Source organism: Impatiens glandulifera, chromosome 3 (assembly GCF_907164915.1).
Source record: "Impatiens glandulifera chromosome 3, dImpGla2.1, whole genome shotgun sequence".
Lineage (NCBI taxonomy): Eukaryota > Viridiplantae > Streptophyta > Magnoliopsida > Ericales > Balsaminaceae > Impatiens > Impatiens glandulifera.
The window spans coordinates 23,106,567-23,131,578 of NC_061864.1; the positions used below are offsets into that span (position 1 = coordinate 23,106,567).

Consider the following 25,012-nt stretch of genomic DNA (forward strand, 5'->3'; position numbering starts at 1 on the left):
TAAAGACATAATTGCAATAACTGAACTGAAGCAGAAAACCGTTTTAGCCACTGACAAAGAAGATGACGATGAGGGGCTTAGTGGTCACCGTTGGCTCCTCCTCCATTGTTCTTCTCCCTCTCCATCATCATCATCACCACCGTCATCACTATCACAGTCAGATCGTTTCATCCGCCGGCACCAATCCTCTCATCTCTTCTTCATCTTCCAGTAATCTCACTCCTTCCAAGTTGCCGCACCCGCTGCCTCTCCAATCCACCTCCCCTCCCCGTCGGAGAAGCAAGAACCGCATCAAATACTTCGCCGAACTAGCTTCCAAGCTTGCGGAAGACGGGAGGTTTGAAGATTTCTTGTTACTAGCCGAGAACGTTACGGCTTCCGGCGAGATTAAACCCTCCGATTTCATCGCTCTGGTAAATGTCGATTTCGTTTCAGCTGGAGTTCGACGGGTTATTAGAGAGAAGAAGGCTTCGGAAGTTGTTTTGTTGTTGAGGAGTCTTGAGAAATTAGGTATTAGTCCCCTGGATTTGCTTGGCGGGGTTGGTTCGGTGGTCATTTCGGAGGTTGTTCGCCGGAATGTAATGAGCGGTGAGCTGGAAGAGGTTGTTCAGTTTTTGGAAGCACTTTCAGGTAACATTTTATATTAGTTTGTCTCAATCAGATATAGTTTTTGCTGTAGATCTTTCATAAGTTAATTCAGTCTGAAATTGGTATTCAGTATAGATTTCTGAAAATGTTCCAAGTTTAGTTCTAATTGGGCATTTGGTATTAAAATGGTCGTTTGTTTAGGTTTTCGTTTTGCAATCAGAGAAATCACGGACTCAACTGAGATTGTAAGGCTTTGTATCCAAAATCGGAATCCTGATGCAGCTATAAGGTACAAAACCATATAATAATGATTTATTCTGTGAGTTTCCATTAACTTCTGTATTTCAGTTCTCATTCTCTTTTTGGCTGACAAATAAAGCTAATTATACATAGAACACTTAATTAAGGAAGAAAAACTAGTCCCTTTAACTTGACGGTTACTATATACATTTACTATGGGGAATTGGGAATGTGTTGCAATATAATAATCGAAAGAGGGTTAATCAACCAGATTTTGCTTCATTGTGCACTTGCCTAAGATATTTGGACTTCACTACAGAGAATCCTTACCTTTCAGTGGGTCATGCCTTGATCAGTTGCGGAAATGGGAAATTATTCCTCTCCTTCACTGACGATATGGAAAGAGCGTAGCAGAAGGGAATTTCAAGGAAAGCAGATGGGGATAGGGAGGATCAAGGGTTTCTTCCTCCACACTTTCACTTCAAAATGAAAGGAGGAATTTGCATAGGATGGGACTTTTTGAGTTGATCAGAATCTAACCTTTATTTGTTGATATATGTTTTTGCTTCTTTGTACTGCCCTGATTGTTAAAAAGTGAACACATGTTATGTTAACTTTTTTTTTCTTCTTCCTTATGTTATAAAAGTGGACCAAAAAATTTAAAAAGGGACTCATAGAAGTGCATTTTCCTATTGAGATAGGTTATTAGTTATGTTTTCGGTAAGGTCCAAGTCCTTTACTTTTGTTACCATTCTAACTATGTTTTAAATATTTTTTTTAAGGTATGCATGCATTCTTCCTCAATCACATATCTTATTCTGCACAATGATTCATGGGTTTGGGAAAGACGGAGATTTGGCATCTGCTTTGACAGTATTTGAAGCGTCCAAGAAGTACTCCAATTGTCCTAATATGTATGCCTACCGCACAATGATTGATGTTTGTGGTTTTTGTGGCAACTACATAAAATCTAGGTGTATATATGAGGTGATTGATCAATGACTCCATTTAACTTTTCTATTATTATGAAGGTTTTGGATGGATAATATATATTCCCCTTGTATATGTTATTTCTATGGCAGTGATTAATTAGAAGAATTTCTGCAGGAGTTGCTTGCTAAAAAGGTTACACCCAATATATATGTTTTCAACAGTCTGATGAATGTTAATGCATCTGATTTGGGCTATACTATGGAAGTTTACAAGCATATGCAAGTATAGTCTTCTCAACTTTCAGGCCTGACTATGCTGACCTTCACTATTCACATTCTACATTTTGTATCCCTTAATTCAGATTACTATCATGTTCTTATTCTGATTTTCTTGAAAAGAACGATTTGTGCAGATTGAAAACCTAGTTTCACATCAAAGAGAATTCTTTTTCAGATAGATTTTGTGTTTTGTTTTGATATCCAGGATCTTGGGGTTGCAGCAGATATGACCACTTATAATATCCTTCTGAAGTCATGCTGTCTTGCTGCAAGAACTGATCTGGCGCAGGACATTTATAAGGAGGTGCAACGGTTGGAATCAACAGGAGTTTTGAAATTGGATGTATTTACTTACAGCACCATTGTAAAGGTATTTCTCATAATATATTTATTGACTAGTTAACTCATTTCTGCTTGATCATCTATTAAATTGTCAGAAAGGTAAGTTTGACAGTGGGCATATGATATCAACAAGGCCTTGTTTGATGTGGGTTATTTGGGATTATTTCCAATAACCCACTATCTAATGTTTAATCTACCATCACATTACTCACATCATTCAAATCGATTAAAATACCATTGATTTAAAAAATATATTTATTCATTATATATTTATACCCCTAATCTCTTTTTTCTCAAATAACCTTAGAGCTTGTTTGGTGTAGGGTTTTTTTTCTGTAATTCAATTCTTGAAAAATTCTTGTTAAAGATGAGAGAATGAGATTATTTGGGTTAAGTGACTAAAATATCTTTTGTATTTAATATTTTTAAATGTTATAAAAAAATAAAGTTAGGGTATTTAAGTTGATGATTTGATTGATGAAGTGGTTATTTGGATTAACTCCAAATAATCCTTCAGCAAACAAGGCCTAAATAAATTTTTTTATAAGTTATTTGAAAATAACCAAATAGTTATTCAAATAACCCCAAATCAAACAAGGCCCAAGTGCTTATTCATTTCATGTTTAAACATTCTTATACTAAATCTTAAAAGTGACTATTTTCAATATATCAGGTTTTTGCTGATGCAAAACTATGGCAAATGGCTCTGAAGATCAAAGAAGATATGCAAACATCTGGGGTCACTCCAAATATAGTCACTTGGTCTTCACTGATTAGTGCATGTGCTAATACAGGACATGTAGAACATGCAATTCAGTTATTTTCTGATATGCTTAGAGCAGGATGTGAACCGAACTCCCTTTGTTGCAATGCCCTCCTCCATGCTTGCGTGGATGCTCGTCAGTACGATAGGGCTTTCCGTTTTTTCACATCATGGAAGGAAAATGGATTTCAAAATGCTTTTGCTAGTGATTTGATTTCGAAAGCCTCTGGTTTGAATCATATTAACTCTCCCAAGAAAGTTCCCTTTAAACCTACAATTGCAACTTATAATATCTTGATGAAGGCTTGTGGGACTGATTACAACCGTGCGAAAGATTTGATGGATGAGATGCAGACGATAGGACTTACTCCCAATCATATTAGCTGGTCAACTCTAATCAGCATATGTGGAGAAAGCTCAAGAAATGTTGAAAGTGCCATTCAGGTAATTAATTATATTTCTTGAACTTGACAAAGTGAGATTTTTCCAGTCTGCACTCTCGATTTTCAATTTATTCTGTCCCTGTGATATTATGCCATGATGAGAACATGGACCATTTGAAAACACTTTTTGTTTCTGAATCTGAATTGAATCCGTACAAGAAACTCCCAAAAACAATTAATCCTTTGTATGACCAAGTTCTATTTCCATATGTAATCTCAACTGAATCTACATCCAGATGAGATATTGTCATCTGAAAACAACAGTATTTCCAAATGAGCCCGTTTAACCTACATGTCAAATAAATTTACAGTGTGGGCATCTAGAAGCTTTTTAAAAATTGGAATAATATTTTCTCAGTGCAGATATTCAGTTCTATGCGAGAAGCTGGTATTCAAACTGATGTTATTGCATATACTACCGTCATCAAGGTGTGTAAGCATACTTTTTCCAAGAGTCTTTCCTTATTTAAGATATGTTGAATGGAGTGCTATATGATTCTCTGATTTATAGATTTGTGTAGAGAAGAAAAATCTGAAGATGGCTTTTTCATTATTCGGAGAAATGAAGAAGTATCAAGTAAAACCAAATTTTGTAAGTATTATTATCCTCCTATTTGACTATAGATGGTGCTATATTTAATAATTTGAATTGTTTTGATTAGACACAATTAATGGCTCCCAAAATAATGAAACAGCCTAGAGATGTATGATTTGTGGAAGAAATGTAGATTAGAAGAAAATGACCTGTCTTTGAGATAGGATAAATCATATAATATTTCATTCATAACTCCACATAAGTACTATTAATAAACTAGACTTTGCTAATTACAATATTACCCTTTTGGTATTTGCAATTTCGTCATCGTTTCCAGGTTACTTACAACACACTCCTAAGAGCTCGGAGCAGATATGGTTCCTGGTTTGAAGTTCAACAATGCTTGGGGATATACCAGGATATGCGAAAAGCCGGGTAAGGAAAAGAAGAGATCAAGAAATGAAACAAAAAGAGTACATTTGAATTGGTTTGTTTATACTTTATACACTTTTAGTAGGAATTCGTTTTGCTGCTATTTGCAGGTATAAACCAAATGACTATTATCTCAAGCACCTTATAGAAGAATGGTGTGAAGGTGTAATACAGAATACCAATAAAAATCAAGCCCGGTTCAATTCCAACAAAAATATTGACTCAGATGGACCTCATAATTTCCTTCTTGAGAAAGTTGCAGCACACTTACAAAAGAGAGGTGGTGAGAGCTTGACAGTTGATTTACAGGGACTCACTAAGGTATTACAATCAATGAATAAGAACCCATTATTAAATCAATAATCTTACTCATTAGTTACATTATTTAAATTAACAGGTTGAAGCTCGAATTGTGGTTCTTGCTGTTTTGCGAATGATCAAGGAGAACAGTGACAAAGGTAATATTTTACCCAAATTGTGTACATTTATGAATATGGGTTTGGACCATAAAAGAATCGAATATATGTCTAGTTATATTTCAGAATATTTAAACAGAGATAAAGTCATTTTCTTGTCCAAACTCAAACCCACTCCAAAATGTGTTTTCAAATTGCCTTACACTGAACCATGGTGCAGAAATGTAGATTAGAAGAAAGTAATTTTTTTTATTTGATATAACTTTGTTTTCTAGGGTGCATAAATGATGACAAATCTGAATCATGGTGCAGAACATAATAATTAACAAATAGACCCAATATTGTTATCACATCCTCCACCATATAATGGATAAAATTTCAATTCAACAACCCAAACAAATACTTTGTAAAACAACATAAACAACTCAAGTTTGTAAAACTTTAGTATATCTATTTGTCATCTTGCAGGGGATACAGTCAAGGATGATATGTTGATCATCTTAGGAACAAATGAAGGAGGTGCAAGATTTGCCAAAGATGTATTAGAAGTAAAAGAACCAATAATCAAACTTCTCCAAGATGAATTAGGGCTTGAAGTCACTTCTCAAGGTTCTACAATTGTTGTTGACAACAGAATTGATTTTCCAAACCCACATCGATCATATAATAAGATCCCTACAACAGCAGCAGCAGTAAATAAGTCAACAGTAGACTTGCAATCTTCCAGCCGAAGACCTGCAGTTTTACAGAGGTTAAAGGTCACTAGAAAATCGCTCAATCATTGGTTGCAAAAGCGGTTAGACAACAACAGCAACAACATAAGATTTTGATCTTATTTAAGGTCAGCCATCCATTTTTTTGTATATCATCATTTATGTTGTTATTAAACATTAAGGTCTTCATCAACTTCATTTAACCTAAATAAAGCAATTTCTTCCCCCAAAATCTTAGTGAATATTATAGAAAGCAAAAAACTTACAAAAGCTTTTCAAAGCCAGTCTTTCTGTTGTAACTTCAATGGAAGATAAACCTCAGACAAATACTGAAACCCAAAGGAGCTAAGTGCCTGAATTTCAGCCTTCTGTTTCGTCTTCACCATTAGAGTGAGCTCCTCAACCCAACCGGGATTCTTCTTAACGAAATCCTCCTCCAGCATGTCCTTCCCTGTCTTAATATCCTGTTCAGTCATAGGCAGCCTGCATTGTTCAGGTATCTTATACTTGTCAAGATCACTTGGCCTAATCCCTAGCCACTTGATATCGGGTGTGGTTAAGTTTGCACTATCATAAGACATATTCTTAGAACCACATCCATACACTGAAAGTATCTTCAATCCATATGGATCACTATCAACTAAAGCCAAAACAGGCAATTTAAGCTCCATCTTCATCTTCCTCAAGAACAACCTTGTTGCAACATCAGGCTGTCCTTTAGCCGTGATAATGATACAAGGAAACCTATTGTAGAATCTATCTTCAGCTAACCTCATATAAGCAGCATCCTTTTCCACCAACAAGATGAACAACGCATCACTCTGCATATCTCCAACTCGATCTATGTTAGGTGGGATTGCTTTCCCACCCATTCCCATCTTCGTGCAATCGATCATATCCCCGTTGTCACTGAAAATGAGACGGCCGACAACCACCCCCTTCTCGGCGGCAATGACGTTGAGGCTGGATCTGGTGCAACCGAGGATACAGGAAACATCGTCAAGCACTGTATCGGATTGTGTTTGGTCTTGGAAGAGTTTGACGTCGGTGTAGAATAGATCTCGCTTGGTGACGTGAATACTCTTATCGCATAGCTGATGGATGAGCTGGAGAATCCTGGTGGTGATGGTGGTTTTCCGGACGGTGGAAACGTTGGCGTAGGGGCGGATAGAGGATTTGTCCTTGAGGACTATACGGTCGAGTTCGGGAACGTATAACTGGTTGGCGGATGAACGGGAGGGGACGGAGAAGGAGAAACCGTTTCCGGAGAGTATTGATTTGGCGAGAGTGAGGATTAAGGTTTCGATCTCGGACTGGACTGATGAGAGAGATAGGTCGGAGACTTCGCGGCAGGTGTTGGAGAGGTTGAGGTCGGCCAGGGTTAGGGATTTGGAGGCGGAGGAAGATGAGGAGGAGGTGGAGGTTTGTTCGGCTTTGAGGGCTTTGAGTATAGTTAGAATGACGGAATCTGGTTTCAAGCGTTTCTTGAATGGTTGTGATGTTGATGCTGCTGCTTCGTCTTCTTCGCTATCGGAATCGGAGTCCGTTCGTACGCGTTTCTTCTTCCCACTTCCTCCTGCCATTGGAGATGTGTGTTTCTGTGTGTGTGTGAGAGAAAGAGAGGCGGTCTTTCTTTCTGATGGCGGGAAAAGAAAGACAGCTGAATAGGTGTGTGGTACTGTTTAGGGCATCGCTCAACTAATTTGGCAAGAAAAAAAAACAAACAAAATAATATAATTTTATATTAATATAATTTATAGTAAATTAATTCTTAGATAGGTCCAATTATATATATATTCTAAATTATGAAACTAAAATCGAGAGTTACAACCATTTTTTGTTTTAGAAAAAAAAAATTGACATAGAAAGTGAAAAGTCATCTTATCTTATGGCTTTTTTTTTTAATATTTTTTTTCACTATTTAGATTTGAGTTGATATTGATTTTGTTCGGTACCAAAATCTATTTAGTCGGATCAAATTTGTCATTTCGGATTTTTGTAATCAAAATAATACTCTCAAATCTTTGGATAGTCGTTTGTTCATATCTTTCAATTGTGTTGGTGATCATTTCTCGAGTTTGTATTATTGTTCTCCTTTTATATTTTTCTTATGAGGAGTTTTTAGAATTTATGTTTAATCTGGAAAAAAAATTCTAATATTTTTTATTAATTTTTTTTTTTCTATTTTAACCATATTTGTATATGATTAGTTATCATATATAAATTTTACCGTCGGCCCAGAATTTTGGATAGAGATTCTTTCGACACTGCTTAATTGGTTCGTTCGATTTTCTCTTTTTCATCACTCATTATTATTAAATTCAAATGAGTTTGTCTCTAAAGTGATTAATTGATTAATTCATTAGAATCGTAATCTCTTGAAAATTTATTTTTTATTATGCAAGGTCTAGATTTAATTTTTAAATATTATTATTTTTTATTTATAAACTAACGTTATACATGTAACTCTTTATTTGATTAATGATAATTAAATTCTTATAAAAAAAATAACTTAACAAGAACATAAAGTAATGTCAATAGAATCAAATCTAATATAACCCATCTACTTTGGATTACCATTTTTAAGGGGTCCATCCGGCTAGAGATTGAGGTTGAAGATTTTGGTCTATGGTGTGCCATTGTGACAGTTATTTGATAGATTAAAGCACAATCTCATCCCTTTTCAATATAGAAGAAAGATCAAAACCTATTTTATTTTTGTTGTAATATCTGTATGTATATCAATCTAATGCTGGTCATCTTTGATTTTATGTCAAATCTGTAAAAACCATCATGATCAACCATATAAATTCAATACATAATCAATATATATAATTTACAGTAAATTAGTTTAAGAATTTTGTCAAAATACATTTGTTCACAATTTTTTAAAACTCATGGTATTGTATTTTTATGAATTTTATACTTCATCAGACCCAATGTTGTATTAAATATAGTGAAAGATCTTAAGATTTAGGTTAATCAAATGACAAAGTAAAATATTTTCATCAATATAATACATTGATCTTTTACATTTGACTTTTTTTAAATGTTAACAAGTTTTATATATTTTGCTTATAAATTTTTCTTCTCTCATTCGAAACCCTTAAAAAAAAAGGGTCTAGGAAATGAAATTCTCTATTTCTCTTCTTTTCAACATTACAAAAATATAAAAACTTAGTTGAATAAAAACACTATGATTTAAATGGGGAAGGTTAATAATAACATTCTCCAAGGAATAAATCTTAACCCGCAAAAAAGAGAAAAAAAAAATACAAAGTTGTGTAACATTGTGACAGGTTTAAAGTGAATAAAACTTGAATTCAATTAAGAACACTATTAAAACAAGAGTTTGAAGGACTAAAGGGACAAGTATTTCTTTTGTCTGTAAACCAACCTAGTTCAACTAGGATACACTACTACTCAAATCAAATATACTGCCCAAGAGACATTGGATGAAAGAGTCTGGATCAAAATCAGTTGAGAATTTCTGCAACCACATCATCCAAAAGGAGCATCTTCTCCGATATCATTCATATTCCATATTCGAAAACAAAATAATAATAATATAGTAAATACCAACCAACTCGAGAACCTGTTAAAACACAACCAGAAGATTTTCAGATAACCAGATTTGAAGAAATTGTAAACTTCATATTTCAATCAACTTGATCTTACACCATTACCCTTTTAAGTGTGTTCTCTATGTTACTCAAGCTGAAATTCCCTGTTGCTCAAAATGGACGCCTTGGTTTTGATTCAGCCACGTTTACTTGAATCGGTCGTCCATTAAGGTCCTTAGAAAATAGAAGATTTTCATAAGGTAATGAATGATGTTATCCTAATCAACGTTTATTATACAAAAAAAAACTAGCAAGATTCATAAGGAAAACACTCACAGCGCCATTCAACGATTCAATTGCATTGTTAACCTCTTCTGCAGAGCTATAAGTAACGAATCCAAAACCTCTTGACCTGCCAGTTTCTCTGTCGTAAACAACCTTAGCTTCCAAAACCTTTCCTTGCTCGCTAAACAATGTCTCAAGAGCAGATTCATCAACACCCCATGCAAGATTACCAACATAGAGCCTATTGTTGCTACCAAAACTCCCTCCACCTCCCCCGCTCCTCGGGGATCTAAAAGGAGATTCCCCTTTAGGAGGTGGAGGACCTGCATTCACTCTCAACGGCCTTCCCTCGAGTTCCTGCAATAAAAACTTCATAAGAATAATCTGTATAGACACTAAGACATTTGTTAATCTTATATAACTAACTAGACAATCAATCTCTGTTAATTATGTAATGTCTTGTTGGTTTTGTAAAGAATATAATCATAAACATCAAATTCTTGAAGAATCTTACAAAGCCATTAAACTTCTCAGCTGCTGCTTCAACCTCTTTAGGTGTAGACATTGTTACAAAGCCAAATCCCCTGCTTCTTCCAGTCATCTTGTCATATATAACCTGAAAAAAGCAAGACTTGATTCAATCCCGACAAACCCAGAAAATAGAAAGACTTGATTCAATTCAATTCAATTCAATTCAACAGTATTTCTCTCAACTACAGTCTACAGTACAGGTGAAAACCTAGAAGAATGAATTATTATTATGTTTTACCTCAACAACTTCAACGTTTCCGACTTTTTCAAACAATCCAGCGAGAGTAGCGCTGTCGACGTTGAAAGGTAGGTTACCGACGAAGAGTTTAAGGTCAGGAGAGAAGGTGGGGGGAGGGGGGGAGGGGTGGTCTTCGAAATCATCTGATACATCTAATTCAGATGAGATTGCGACCTTTCGGATGATTCGAGAGGGAATGGGTTCGTATGGACGAAGAAATGAAGAACAAACGGATAAGGATTTGAGAGGTGCTGCTGCGAGTGAAGGAGAAGTGAGAGGTAGAGGAACGGCGCCGGTCCTGGAGCTGGAGAGGGTAAGATTGTTGGTGGTGAGTGATAGGAAGTGAACAGAACAAGCGGAGGAAGCCATTGATGATGATGATGAAGTGATGCTGGTATGGTATGAAACTGAAAGGCTAATGGCTATGGCGAAGATAAGGTTTATGAAGAAGAGTGGAAGTAAATATATATAGCACTGGATGGATGAGCTGAGCCCTTTGATATTATTTATAGGATGTAAGATTTCTTATCTACCCCTCAATCTATTTAAAATATTATTTATTTATAAATAATTTAAATAAAATTAATATTATTTAAAATTAATTAATTAATTTAAAATTAATTTAATTTAAATTTAACATATATTTTAAAATATTAACTTTATGAGTTTGAAAAACTATAAAAAAAAGATAGTAATAATTAAGTCAATTACACGATTTATCTAGTTAGTTGTTATAGATCGATTCAAAGATTTTACTAAAAGGTGTGTTATACATTTTGTTTTTATCTAAAGTAATATTAGACGTACTCTACACTATTACTGATCTTTTATCTATTATGCGACATTTTTTACCACCACTTCGACAAATTAACCATCAATCACATAATTTACATCTCATATCGTGACCTCACACTGTCATACACTTTCACATACATATTATATCTAGTCAAATCAACCACCATTCTCACTCGACATTTTATTCTCAAATCATGACTTCACATTTTTCACATTCCTCTTATTACACTCAACAAACCAAACAACAATCTCAATCGACCTCTAGTATCGTGAGCTCACACATTTTAACATTTTGGTCAATCAAAAATTCATTCATATTATTAGTAACCCCGATATCTCCTTTATTATCGATCTCTTATCCCCACAAATCTCACATCTCATTTCATGATTTTTACCTTTACCACGACCTCTTTTACCACCATTCGACCTATTATCTTGTGACTCACATTTTTTTCATATTCATTTTTATCCGCTCAGAAATTCACCCACAAATCTCAATCAACCTTTAATCTCGTGACCTCACACACTTTTACAATTCGATTAATCAATATTTTATTCATATATTTTAATCACTAATATCTCATTTATTACCATCTTCTTTTATATTACTGCGAACTCTTTTTTTTATCCCTACATTGGTAAATAACCACCAAATTTCAATATACATCTCATCGCATTACCTCACACACTTTCACACACTTATCCTCGTCAAATCAACACAAATCTCTTAATCGACCTATCATATTGTGACTCACACTTTTTCATATGTCTCTTTGTCCCCTCGACAAATAACTCACCAATCACAATCGACCTCTAATCTCGTGACCTCACTCTTTTACATTTCGGTCAATCAACATCTCAAATATATATTCTTTAACAATTAATATCTCATTTGTTACCAACCTCTTAAATTATTCCTCACTTTCGTCAAAACAACCACCAAATCTCAATCGACATCTCATCTCATGACCCTACATACATGTTTTCACACCTCTTATCTCTCGTCTCATTCATATATTCTTTAACCACTAATATCTCATTTGTTATCAACCTCTTAAATTATTCCTCACTTTCGTCAAACCAATCACCAAATCTCAATCGACATCTCATCTTATTTCATCTCATGACCTTACATACACTTTCTCACACTTCTTATCCCTCGTCAAACCAAACATCAATCTCCACAATCGACCTCTCATCTAATGTCTCACAAATTTTCATATGCCTCTTTATCCCCTTGACAAACCACTCACCAATCTTAATTTCGATTTCTAATCTCGTGACCACGCACACGTTTATACTCTAGTTAATCAACATCTTATTTATGTTTTTTAACCGTCGATATCACCCAAATCTTCACCTCGCATCTCATCATATTTACTTTTATCGCTTCTTTTACCCCCCCCCCCCCTCAACAAATCAACAACTAATCCCCCATAATCGACCACTTCGGTCAATCAACATCTCATTCATATATTTTTAACCACTAATATCTAATTTGTTAAGAAGACTTCTTATATTTACCCTCACTTTGGTAAATCAACCACCAAATCTCAATCGACATTTCATCTCCGTGACCTCACACACCTCTTATCCTCTCAGCAAAACACCCACCAATCTTAGTCGATATCTTGTGACTCACACTTTTTCATATGTCTCTTTATTCACTCGGCAAACCATCCACCAAATCTTAGTCGGACTATTGTGACTCATATTTTTTTCATATGCCTCTTTTATCCCATCGATAAACCACCCACCAAAATCTTAGTCGACCTCTTTTACCCCCACTTCAACAAACAATTTCAATCGATCACACACATTTATCCCTCGTCAAACCAACCACTAATCCCCCAATTGACCATTATCTTGTGACTCACACTTTTTCATATGTCTCTTTATCTCCATCAACAAACAACCCACCAATCTTAGACGACCTCTTTTATCCCCACTTCAACAAATCAACAACCAATACAAATTGATCACATACCTCTTATACCTCATCAAACCAACCATTAACCCTCAATTAATCATCATCTTGTGACTCACACTTTTTTCATATGTCTCTTTATCCCTTCGACTGACAAACTACCCACCACCCGACCTTTATCTCATTACCTCATACTTTCACATGTCTTTTATCCCTTGTTTAAAAATAGTGACACTATATATTATACTCAAGAATCCATTCTTTAACATTGATCTCTCAAATATTTATAATACTCACTTTTAAATTTACAATTTTGGGATTCGAACAATAGTCTTAAATATTAAATGTGAACACCTTAACTACTATACCACTTGAGATTGTTAAAATAATTTTATAATTTTGTATATATATATATATATTGTATTAACTATTTATTACCAATTAGTTAATTAATCTACCTCTTGTGATTTACATTTTTTTCATGTCTCTCTATCAATTTCGAAGCATATATATAACATTTTTATTTTTATTTTTAACCGTTTCAAGTTTATGGACGGGTCAACCCACGATCCGACCCAAGTATCCATTACTTTCACATACATGTCTAAATTAAAAATTACTCTCGACCCGACAAACCAAACAAATTTAAATTATGCATTATATATATATATATAAAGTTAGTTAAAAAGTTGAACTTATATTGTTATTAATGTCGCATTCATAAAATTTGGTGTTAAATTTAATATATAAATTTTTATTAGCTTAGTTGGTTAAAGGGTTGTACTTATTTTTGTTAAGTTACAAGTTCAAAACATATATATAACATTTTTTTATTTTATTTTTAACCATTTCAAATTTATGAACGAGTCAATCCACGATTCAATCAAATTATTTATTTAACCTCGCATATATATCCAAATTAACCTAGATATCACCTATTTTATGAAATAAAATAAATAGTTGTTGTATACTAGTTATAATTTATTTTTTTGATTAATATTTTTTTATAATTTTACTTTTCATTTAATTTAAAATATTAAGAATTTATTTAATTAAAATTTATTCGATATTTCATATTTATAATCACTTATTTTTAATATTTAAGTAAAAGTAGGTTAAAAATGAAAAGTTAAAATATTTACATTATTTTAAACGATAAAATTCTAAACTTGATATTTATTTTATTCTTTAATTTAATAAAATTACTTGTTATATATAAAATTATTGTTATATATATATATACTTTTTATTATATTTAAAAATATATTAGTATTTATTTATTTAATATATTAAATATATAGTTCAATAGGTTTATTAACTAATATAACTAATGTATATTATTAGATTAATTTAAATATTAAGTATTTAAAGTATAGATTTTTATTTAGTTAATTCAATTTTTTATCTTTAAATATTTAAATCATTAATTACTTAAAATTTAATGTTAATATTCAACTCTTAATTTTTAATATTATCAGACTTTAACTTAAGTTTGAAATATCCATATAATAGTTTGAAATATCATCATATACATTTGAAATATCATCATATACATTATATTTTTTTAAATTGATGTTACATTTAATTTTGTTTGAATATACATCCTAAACATCTAAAATTATTTCAAATGTTATAAAATTGGTATTTTGTGTTTAAAATGGACACACATTTCTCTTATACAAGATATATTTATTTTTTATTTTTTTAAGTCCTATGGGTAAAATTTTTACTTTCGTATTGAGATAACTTTAGTCTTGAGATAACTTCTCCAACTCAATTTCAAACGATGAAGTATTTATTTGTTTCATTTTCAGACAATAACCATATTACAAATAAAGGTGAGAGAAAATTTGTTACTCATTTCTATACACTAAAGAATATTGATATTAAAAGAGATAAATAGATGTCTAATAGTCATATAGTTAAAATATAATCAATATGATAGATATTATATTGGTAGACTATATATGACTTACACCAAAACGATGTTTATCCCATTAATAAGAATTAATATAATTTAATTTAAAGATAAAATGAGTTTATTAGTTTAAATTAGTTAAAAAGAGAGTTCAAATTTCAACCATAGAATAAAAATTATTTATATTTGAAGTTATGTTCTTTATTTTGTATTACTTAAAATAGTTTAACTATTTCAAACAAAAATAAATATAAAAATAAATATAAAAATAAATGTAAAAATAATAATTTTAAACAAAATATTATGTAAAAGATTTTTAAAACTCAGTTATAACTTATACTATATCTATAGGTGTTCAATATTTGGTATGAATCGAATATTCGAATAAATTCAAATTGACCGAATTCGAATTTTATTTACGGTTTTTGAATCGAATTCTAAACCGATTCGAATTTAAACACAGTTTTTTTGTTTGATTTTCGAGTTTGGGTTCAACTCGAAAATCAAACCGAAAACCGAATTCATTTTATATTATTTATTTTTATTATATATTATATAATTTATTACATATAATTAAATATTAAATTACCATGACCATCCTACTATATCCCTAATATTCTTATCCAACCCAATAAAACTATATTCTCTTATTCTCATTCCCTCTAGTCTTCCCCTTCCAACGTCCGTCCACCTTAAGGATGGCAATTTGAAACCGCCCCGCAAAAACCGAATCGAATTGCCCCGTTTGGGATGATTTTCCCCCGAAATCGAACGAGGATGGGGCGGGGATGGTATTTATGTCCCCCGTCCCGACCCGCCCCGATTTCACCCCGTTTTCATCCCGATTTTGCCCCGAATAACATAAACATAATTAAATATATTAAATCACCAATATATTTATTTATTTACTATATTTTATAAGAGTATTAAAATTATTTCTTTATAATAATATAAAATTTTAATATATATTAAATTAAAATTTTCGTTTATATAATTTTATTGTATAATTTTTATTTATTTTTTTTAAAATAAAAATTATTAACGGTGCCCCGCGGGATTCCCCGAAACCGAAAAAAACCGAACGGGGCGGGGATGGTATTAAAAAAAATCCCCGAAATTAAAACGGGGCGGGGATGGTAATTGCATTCCCCGCCCCGAACCGCCCCATTGCCATCCCTAGACTCCACCTTCCTAGTCTTTCCAATCGCCCCAGATCAACTCTAACTTTAAGAATCTTTAAACCTCTCCACCTATCTAGTTATCTCGCCACTAATATTTTGATAGTCGCTAACACTGTTTTATTTTTATCGTTCAACCGCCAAACTTTAAAAATCACCGGTAAATCACTAAGAATAGTTTGTGTGATTTTTTATATATAGTTTTAGACTTTTAGTAGATAAGATCTCTCTAATTCAAATTCAAAATTGATTTGGCAAGATATTATTTTTTTAAAAAAATTGAACCGAAAATTCTAATTCGAAATAAAATTTATTCAAATTTGGTTCGATTTTAATAAAATTTATTCGAATTCGATTCGATTTTTGAATTAACTAATAATAATTCGAATACCCGAACCGAAAAAACTCGAATAACCCAAAAATTAAACCTAAACCCGTATATATATATATATATATATATATATATATATATATATATATATATATATATATATATATACTCGCCATCAATAATTTCACATGAATTTTATATAATTTACACAAATATCCAAATGACTGACATTCAAATAATGAAAACCACGCCTGAAATTTGAGAACTTTTATTATATATTCAAAAGTAACTTTTTACTTATTGCATCAACTCATATAATTAATTTTATAATTATTTCTTAAACTAATTTAATATTTATTTATTATATGTATAACTAATAATACATAATTAATATTTTCTAAACATAAAATTTAAATTAATTTTTTTTACTTATTTAGTTGGGAGGCTTTGCAATCTATTTTAAAGTATGACATTAATGATTTTTAATAATTATTTGATAAAAAATAAAAATAAAATGTTATTGAAAATAAGACACGAACGAGCATAGCCCAAATGTTAGATCAAATGGGCTTTCTTACATTAAATTTGATTATTTGTCAAGACTTTGTAAAATAATAGAAACCAGGATAATTTTGTTGGGCTTTAGTGATCCAAACAAGAGAACCACAAACTATTATTATTATTATTAATATTAAGAAATAAAATTTAATAAGTGATATACAAAATTAATTAATCAAATAAACATTATTCAAATTTTATTTTTACATTAAATAGTTTTTAAAAGAATAGTGACATTTAAAAAAAAAGTGAAAAATATAAATTCATTTTGATTGCTTTTGTTAATATTTAATTTTTAGTATTCATACCTTTAGTTTTGATTCCGATTAACTTAACTGTTAACTAAATTGATAACCAATTCATAATTGTATTTATATTAGAATGATTCTGTTAAAATTTCAATTGATTAATCAAAACAATATCACTAATTTGTTAGCATTATAAATATAAAATTATCAAATAAAATCATTAATATAAACAATGCATACTAATTTATTCAAAATTAAATTATTTTTTCGATTAATCAAAAGAATGTCAATGATATGCTATCATTGTAAGTATAAAATTATCAAATAAAATAATTAATGTAAAAATTACCAATGCATATTAATTTATTCAAAATTAAATTAAAAATAGTAATAAACAAACAATAATATCATTTAAAATAAATATATATATTTTCATTTCACATAATAAATTATATATAGTGATGTCTAAGAATATTTATATAAAAATATAATGATCTAATTTTTAATATAAAAACTTTATGAAGGATTGTTTTATAAGTTATTTTAATTATCTTCAGTTATATTTTATATAAAAAATTATAAACCTATTAAGATGATTTAAGAGTACATAATCTAATCGAATGTAGTTTACAAAAAAAAACTTAAATTAAAGTGACAGTTTGTTAGTTAATATATATATATATATATATATATATATTTAAAAAATAGAATAATACAGTTTATATGTCAATTTTCTAAAATTTCAAACTAAATGCACAATTTTTTTTAAACTTAGACCCAATCTTGAAAGTCATGTCTTCCACAACTCAATCTATATTCAATCATTATTGTAATGAATATAATTTTTTTTTAATTAAGTCAAATATATGGATTTTTTTTTGTTTAACTATGAAATTGGAATTAAAAATAATTTCAATTTTAAGGTTGGTAAATCATTTTAAATTTGAATTAATATTCCATTGAAATTCAAACCATTTTATTTATATAATTTTCAATTACACTTATTTTAACTCGAGATTGTAATTATAATATTTATTGTTTATATATTTTCTAAATAAAAACATTTTATTAATGTGTTAAAATAATATTTATTTTTTTTAATTTAGAAAAAATATTGAATTGACATATATTTTTATTTATTTAGTAAGTTAACATCTCAATTTGATATTTTATTTTTAAAATTAATGAAGTTAAAATATCGAACTTTTTGTTTTTAATTTTTAAACTATCAAGTTAACTAGTTAACTTGTCCTGTTAAATAAGTTAAATTGACATTTGAACTATTATTATAATATATTGTATTAAATAAATACTTTAATAATATAAATAATAAATATTTAAATTATTTTTTAAATGTAAGAATTAAAATTGAACTAAAATTTTATCATTTTTACAAATATAAAAATTACTTGTAATTTAATGCCAACTTAGTTGGAATTAGAATACTAATTCTAATTTAAATTTTACTCACTGCATTTCACAACAAACTTAATAATGCAAATTTTAATAAAATTAGTTCAATAACACTGCTTTAAATGTTTTATAAATATTTTTAAATTGAAATAAAAAAAATTCTATGCATACCTTAAAATTAAATTATAATTAAAATCATCAAATAAAAATAAAAATTCAAAGAGTATTTACAAAAATAACTTTGACGAATAAATTAGTGTGAATAAACTGAATCAATCTACAATAATTTTGAGGAAATTGAGAAAATGAATAATATCAAACATGTATACTCAATGATATTTGTGGAAATAAATTATATCAAAACAATTAATACATATAAAAATAAAATAAAATATTCTCAATCAAACTAACCCTAAAATGTCTTGTGTGGCTATGAACTTAGAAACGTGGTTGTTGGCAAATGTGGATGTGAAGCATGATATTCACCTAAAGGTCTGTTTGGTAAACATGATTTTGACAATTAAGTTAGACATATCCTCCTTATCACATGGCTGGCTCTTTAATATATTCAACAACAAAAATTTTAAAACTATAAATTTAAAGACATTAGATCTACTCAAATATTTATGATTGAAACATAGTCATTTGAACTCAAGACAAAAGTATTGAATAAAAAAAGTACATAATAATTTATGAAGTGCTAACAAGGGTTAAGATTCTCGAGAAGATAAAAATATAAACCATTGTTTTATAAATCATGTTAGCACACGGTACGACAAACAAATTTGTACATACTTCTCCCAACATGATAAGGATGGCACCATAAAAGAAGCGAAAATATTTATAACGAATCAAAGTGTGATAATATATAAAAGATAATAAAATCTATCCACTATTCAAACTCAACAAAATTATACGCTCCAATCCAAACTTTCCAACCATCGTCAATTCGTATAAGACATTACATAATTAATCTCGTTTCAACTGCATAGAAGTTCCAGATACTACCCAAAACCTGAAAGTGCGACAACATATAATTAAGATAGTCTCAAAGTTGTTAAAATCATGAAACGACAACAATTATCGACGACGATGACACAATTTTTTTTACACATATCATCAGTAAAAAATACTATTGAATGGCATTCCAGTTAAAAAAAAATCACAGCAATTCAACTTAGCCGACACCTTATAATAATTGTGATAAATTAACATTTCTTCTTGATTACAATGTTACCTGGTTTTTTTTGGGAAAACGACTTAGCGTCATTTCATTAAAAATTCCCAAAAACGGGAAAAAAAAACCACGAGTTTAAGAGATCATTCTAGACAGGCCTAGAATGATTTTGAAGTCGTAACATTCTGAATAAAAGCTAAAAACGTAAATGAATTATCTGTTTACAATGCTTTTAATTCTAGTGAGTTTAAAAAACGGTAAATTCCAGTTCCTGCAGATATTCCAGTTCTGCTCCGTGCTTGGAATTCCTCTCCACGTTCCCGCGAGGGCGCTGCAATCCGATACAATATCTTTCCATAACTCGTCAATGCTCCTGCGGGTTCTGTCATATACCCTTGCATTCCGTTCTTGCCAAATGTTATACACCACTGCTCCAAAGCCGCACTTGAACACGCTTGTTGCAAATCTATTTCCCTTGGCTTTGAGTAGTGCCGCTTCTTTGATTTCATTCCATTCGCTCGGGAAACTGATCAGCTCCAGGCTTTTATAGAATCTGTCCCAAAGTTCCGAAGCAATACAACAGCTCCCGAATAGGTGATCTATGGTTTCTTCATTTCCTATGCATAGAAGACAACTCGCGTCCGGGATGCTCATATACTTACTGATACGATCACGTGTGTTGAGTCTTTCCCAGAAGGCGAGCCATAGGATGAACTGGTGTCGAGGGATAATCTTCGTTGACCATACAAGAGGAGCCCATTCTACTTTCTGCGCTTTTTCCCGGATTACCTCCCATATTTTCTTCAATACCAGCTTCCCATTGTCCTCAGCTTTCCATTCATGAATATCCGGTCTGTCGTGTAGTTGTATGTTACTTATATGATCAAGTATCCTCTTTCCTTCTGGAATTCTTCTCAAGAGCAAGTTCCAATTCCCGTATTTGATGTCTCTGATTTTCGCTTTTGCGCAGTCCCTTCTGATACGAGTATTTTGAAACTGCTCCTTGTCGATGATGGGCTGGTTTTCAAACCAAGGGTCGTGCCAGAATAGAGTGCCTTTCCCGTCCCCTAGTCGGATGTCATAAAGATCTGCAATATCGCTTCTTAGTTTAAGAATCTTTTTTAGAGACCAGCTCATACCTTCGTGAATTTTGCAGGTCCAGATGCTGGTTTCGTGTTTCATAAATCTCGTATGCACCCATTTGATCCATAGTGACTCCTGATTGCGCTCCAAAGCCCACAGATGCTTGAAGGTTAGAGCCTTGTTCCACTCGATACAGTTCTTTAAGTCGATGCCTCCCTCGTCCTTCGGTTTGCAGAGAGCGGTCCATTTGACTTTCTTTCCTCCTCTTCCACTATTTCCCCAGATAAAATTTCTCATCAGTGTGTCGAGTTCCTTCATTACCTTCTTCGGAATGACCATTTGCTGCGCCCAATAGCCAACTATGCCCATAACCACGGTTTTGATAAGTTCGATCCTCCCTGCATAAGAAAGTTTTTTCGCTGCCCAGCCAGATATCGTGGTTTTTACCTTTTCAATCAGCGGCTTGCAGTGTGAGATCTCGATCTGTTTTGCAGTTAACGGAATTCCTAAGTACCTTATGGGAAATCTGCCTTCCTTGATGCCCATGATGTTGAAGATGTCCTGTTTTGTTTCGTCCTTCACGCCTCCATAAAATGCCACACTTTTGCTTTCATTAATAGTTAAACCTGTTACCTCAGAAAAGAACGTTAGTGCAGCCCTAATAGTTTTAATGGAATCAACGTCCGCGTGCGCTAGAATGAACAAATCGTCAGCAAAGCATAAATGTGTTACCTCCTCTACCTCACAGAATGGGTGAAAGATGTATGGACGATTCTTTCGGAACATCGCAAAGATGCTCTCAAAGATCGCCATGATAGCTACGAAAAGGTAAGAAGAGAGGGGGTCCCCTTGCCTTACCCCGTTTTCACCTTTGAAATAGCCTCTGTGGACTCCATTGACGCTAACAACAAAGCAAGATGATGAAACGCATTGCATAATCCAATCGATAAAAATCATAGGAAAAGCAGAAACAACCAGAAAGTCTCGAATGGCTTCCCATCTAACAGAGTCAAAAGCTTTCTTGATATCTATTTTGAAAGCCACTCTCGGGGAAATTTTCTTTTTCCCGTAGCCTTTTAATAGGCTCTGCATGAGAAGAATATTATGAGAGATTGTCCTACCGGGGATGAATGCAGACTGATTAAGATTTATTATTTTTCCTATAACATTTTTAAAACGTTTAGAAATGATTTTGGAAATTATTTTATAAATCACATTGCAGCAGGAAATTGGTCTGAAATCTTGTACTTTCTCAGGTACCGCAGTTTTGGGGATCAAGGTTAGGACCGCTGTATTCCATTGCTTTAACATCTTCCTATTTTTGAAAAACTCCAGAACCCCATCAGTAACATCTTTACCCACAACCGACCAATTATCTTTGAAGAACTGTGCATTAAACCCATCAGGACCCGGACTTTTATTCCCATCAATACTAAACAGAGCTTCTTTAACCTCAACCTTCGTGACCACCCTTATCAACTCGCGACTATCTTCTGCAGAGATTTTCCTATCAATAATTTGATACAAGGTATTCAGGTGACTTTGATGCTGCTTTCTTGTACCCATAAGCTGCTTATAGAAATCAATAGCCAGATCTTGGACACCCTTTTGACCCTGAACATATTCACCATCATCATTCTTCAGCCTGTACACATTGTTTCTCATGTTTCTAGCCTTGCATTTTCTGTAGAAGAAAGCTGTGTTTTTGTCACCCAACGAAAGCCAGCTCTGTCTTGATTTCTGTCTAACAAAATTCTCTTCAAGCAGACTCAGCTTCCTGAAGTTTTCAAGCGCATATCTTTCTGTTTCATTGAGTTGTTCATCACTAGCATCCCTTAATAACTTTTTCTGAACCTCTTCCAGTTCTTCTCTAGCAGCCAGAACTCTATTGGAGATATTGCTGAACTTCTTCTTGTCAAAGCTTTGGAGATGATTCTTCAGGAGCTTAAGCTTCTCAGAAACCCTGTACATGTTGGAACCTCTGACATCTGTTGACCATACACTTTCGAGGATACCCTTGAATTTATCGTTATCCATCCAAAAATTGAAAAATTTAAAGGGCCTTTTGAACCTTTCTTCCTTTTCCCAGAACAATTTAATCGGGCAGTGATCAGATATACCCGGATTCAAAACATGAAGTTGACTTCTCGGAAATTGGTTAATCCAGTTCTCATTTACCAGACATCTGTCAATTCTACTTTTTCTAATTTGTTCATTCCCTCTCGTAGAAGACCAAGTGAAGAAGTTCCCAGAATTGGTAGGCTCGATACAACCCATATCTCTGATGCAGTCATTAAATTCAATCATATCCCGAGTAATTTCAGATTCTGGGCTACGATCAGATTCGTTTCTAGTTACGTTGTAATCACCGAGGACAGCCCAAGATTTATCAATACCGATCCAGTTTCTAAGACAATTCCAGAGGAGTCTTCTTTCCGTGCTTGAGTTGCTACCATAGATAATAGCAAGATTAAACACGATTCTTGTGATTCTGTCTTTGACCTCCACTAGGATTGCTTGATCATTCGAAAAAAGAGTCATCACCTCAACAACTTTGTTATCCCAAATAACCCAGATTCTGCCCGTTTTGTCATTTGAGTTATGAATGATTTCCCAGCTACTATCAATACACAGTTTGCTAACCTTCTCAACGTTCCGACTTTTGACTTTTGTCTCAACAATAAATGTTACCTGGTTTAAGCCTAACCAATTTCAATCTAAACATGTCTAAAGCTATTAGAATGTAATATTATAATTCTATTTCTAATTTTAATTACATAATATTTGACTTCCATTTCAATGATTTTGGTTATGTTTGAATAATTATAAAATTTTAATTTAGTTTCAATTTTTATGTTTAAAAATATCATAATCAAAACTATATTAAAATAAATTTTGCATAAATTATTTGAACTATATTTATAAAAAAAAATAATATAAACTTTTCATTTAACCTTAAGAAATAATAAAAATAAAGTAAAAGTCCTTTAAAAAAAGGAAAAACCCAAATTATTTTGTTATTAAATGTATGGATATATTTATAAATAAAATAAAATTTCATAACATTATTTAATATAAATTAATTCAAATAAGATATTTAATATATATATATATTTAAACAAGATTAAGGGCTTGTTCACAAAAGTTATTTGAAGGGATTTTAGAGTTTTCATACAATATTTAAGTTTTTAATTTGTTAAATTATTATAATATTATTTTTTTAATTTAAATTTATAAAATAAAGTTAAGATATTTAAATTAATAAAATAAGTAATTTAATGTTATAATGATAGTGATATAATATAAAATAATGAATTTATAAATAATTAAAAAATACAATATATATATATATATATATATATATATATAACTCTCAAAACTCTAAGAGAAAAAATACTATATTTGAAACTAAAAAAATAAAGAGTTAGGAGGAATTTAAGAGTGAGAAAATTTGTTCTCCAAAACATATATACTATTGATGGTACACACAGATCAACTTCACACATGTCAAGATAAAAGTGTGAATGCAATGCACATTTATGATTTTGGAATTGAAATAACTGTTTTTTTAATAGATAATATAATTATTGGATAATTTTTTTTTTTATCTTTTAATATAAATATTTATTTAAATAAATATTATTTATATTATTAAGATATCAATAAAGTGGGGAAATCATTGATTTAAATTTAATTAAAATTAAAAATTTAAATAATCTATCAAACATAAAATTAAATCTTAATTTTATTGTTATGAAATACTCATTATGAAAATTGCATATTCACCTTAATTAACCCTAATTATAAACTTATTTTTTCTTATTTTTTTTTATTTTGTTTGGGTTGAATGTCCTTTTTGTTTTATGACATTTTAAAAAGGTTAATAGTATATACATGGAGGCAGATCTACATTAGGACTAAGTCCAATTTGGAAAAAAAAATTACACTAAAAATGTATTGTAACTCTATAATTTTCTAATTTAGTTTAATATTTATTTATTTAATTTTTAAAATTAGGCAAAAACCTAAGTTGAATTACCTTTTTTTTTTCTTTTATATTTTTTTCAAAAACATTCTAAACCCA

General features: G+C 31.3%; 3 protein-coding genes across 3 annotated transcripts; 1 reads left to right on the plus strand and 2 right to left on the minus strand.

Annotated features, from left to right (window-relative positions):
- On the plus strand, positions 1-5,950 carry LOC124932683 (pentatricopeptide repeat-containing protein At5g02830, chloroplastic). The gene is made up of 12 exons (XM_047473351.1): positions 1-630; positions 790-877; positions 1,611-1,815; positions 1,936-2,043; positions 2,245-2,409; positions 3,055-3,588; positions 3,951-4,016; positions 4,099-4,179; positions 4,460-4,557; positions 4,665-4,875; positions 4,952-5,012; positions 5,439-5,950. The coding sequence occupies exons 1-12, from the start codon at positions 63-65 to the stop codon at positions 5,798-5,800; spliced, it is 2,547 nt and encodes an 848-aa protein (XP_047329307.1). The 5' UTR covers positions 1-62; the 3' UTR covers positions 5,801-5,950.
- On the minus strand, positions 5,258-7,266 carry LOC124932684 (DNA topoisomerase 6 subunit A). The gene is made up of 2 exons (XM_047473352.1): positions 5,950-7,266; positions 5,258-5,705 (listed from the first exon to the last, which is right to left on the minus strand). The coding sequence occupies exon 1, from the start codon at positions 7,264-7,266 to the stop codon at positions 5,959-5,961; it is 1,308 nt and encodes a 435-aa protein (XP_047329308.1). The 3' UTR covers positions 5,258-5,705; positions 5,950-5,958.
- A 1,724-nt stretch (positions 7,267-8,990) lies between these two features.
- On the minus strand, positions 8,991-10,767 carry LOC124931174 (29 kDa ribonucleoprotein A, chloroplastic-like). Its single transcript, XM_047471570.1, has 5 exons — positions 10,301-10,767; positions 10,046-10,147; positions 9,583-9,888; positions 9,370-9,480; positions 8,991-9,278 (listed from the first exon to the last, which is right to left on the minus strand). Exons 1-4 carry the CDS (start codon positions 10,667-10,669, stop codon positions 9,418-9,420), a joined length of 840 nt encoding a protein of 279 aa, XP_047327526.1. The 5' UTR covers positions 10,670-10,767; the 3' UTR covers positions 8,991-9,278; positions 9,370-9,417.
- Positions 10,768-25,012: the final 14,245 nt, after the last annotated feature.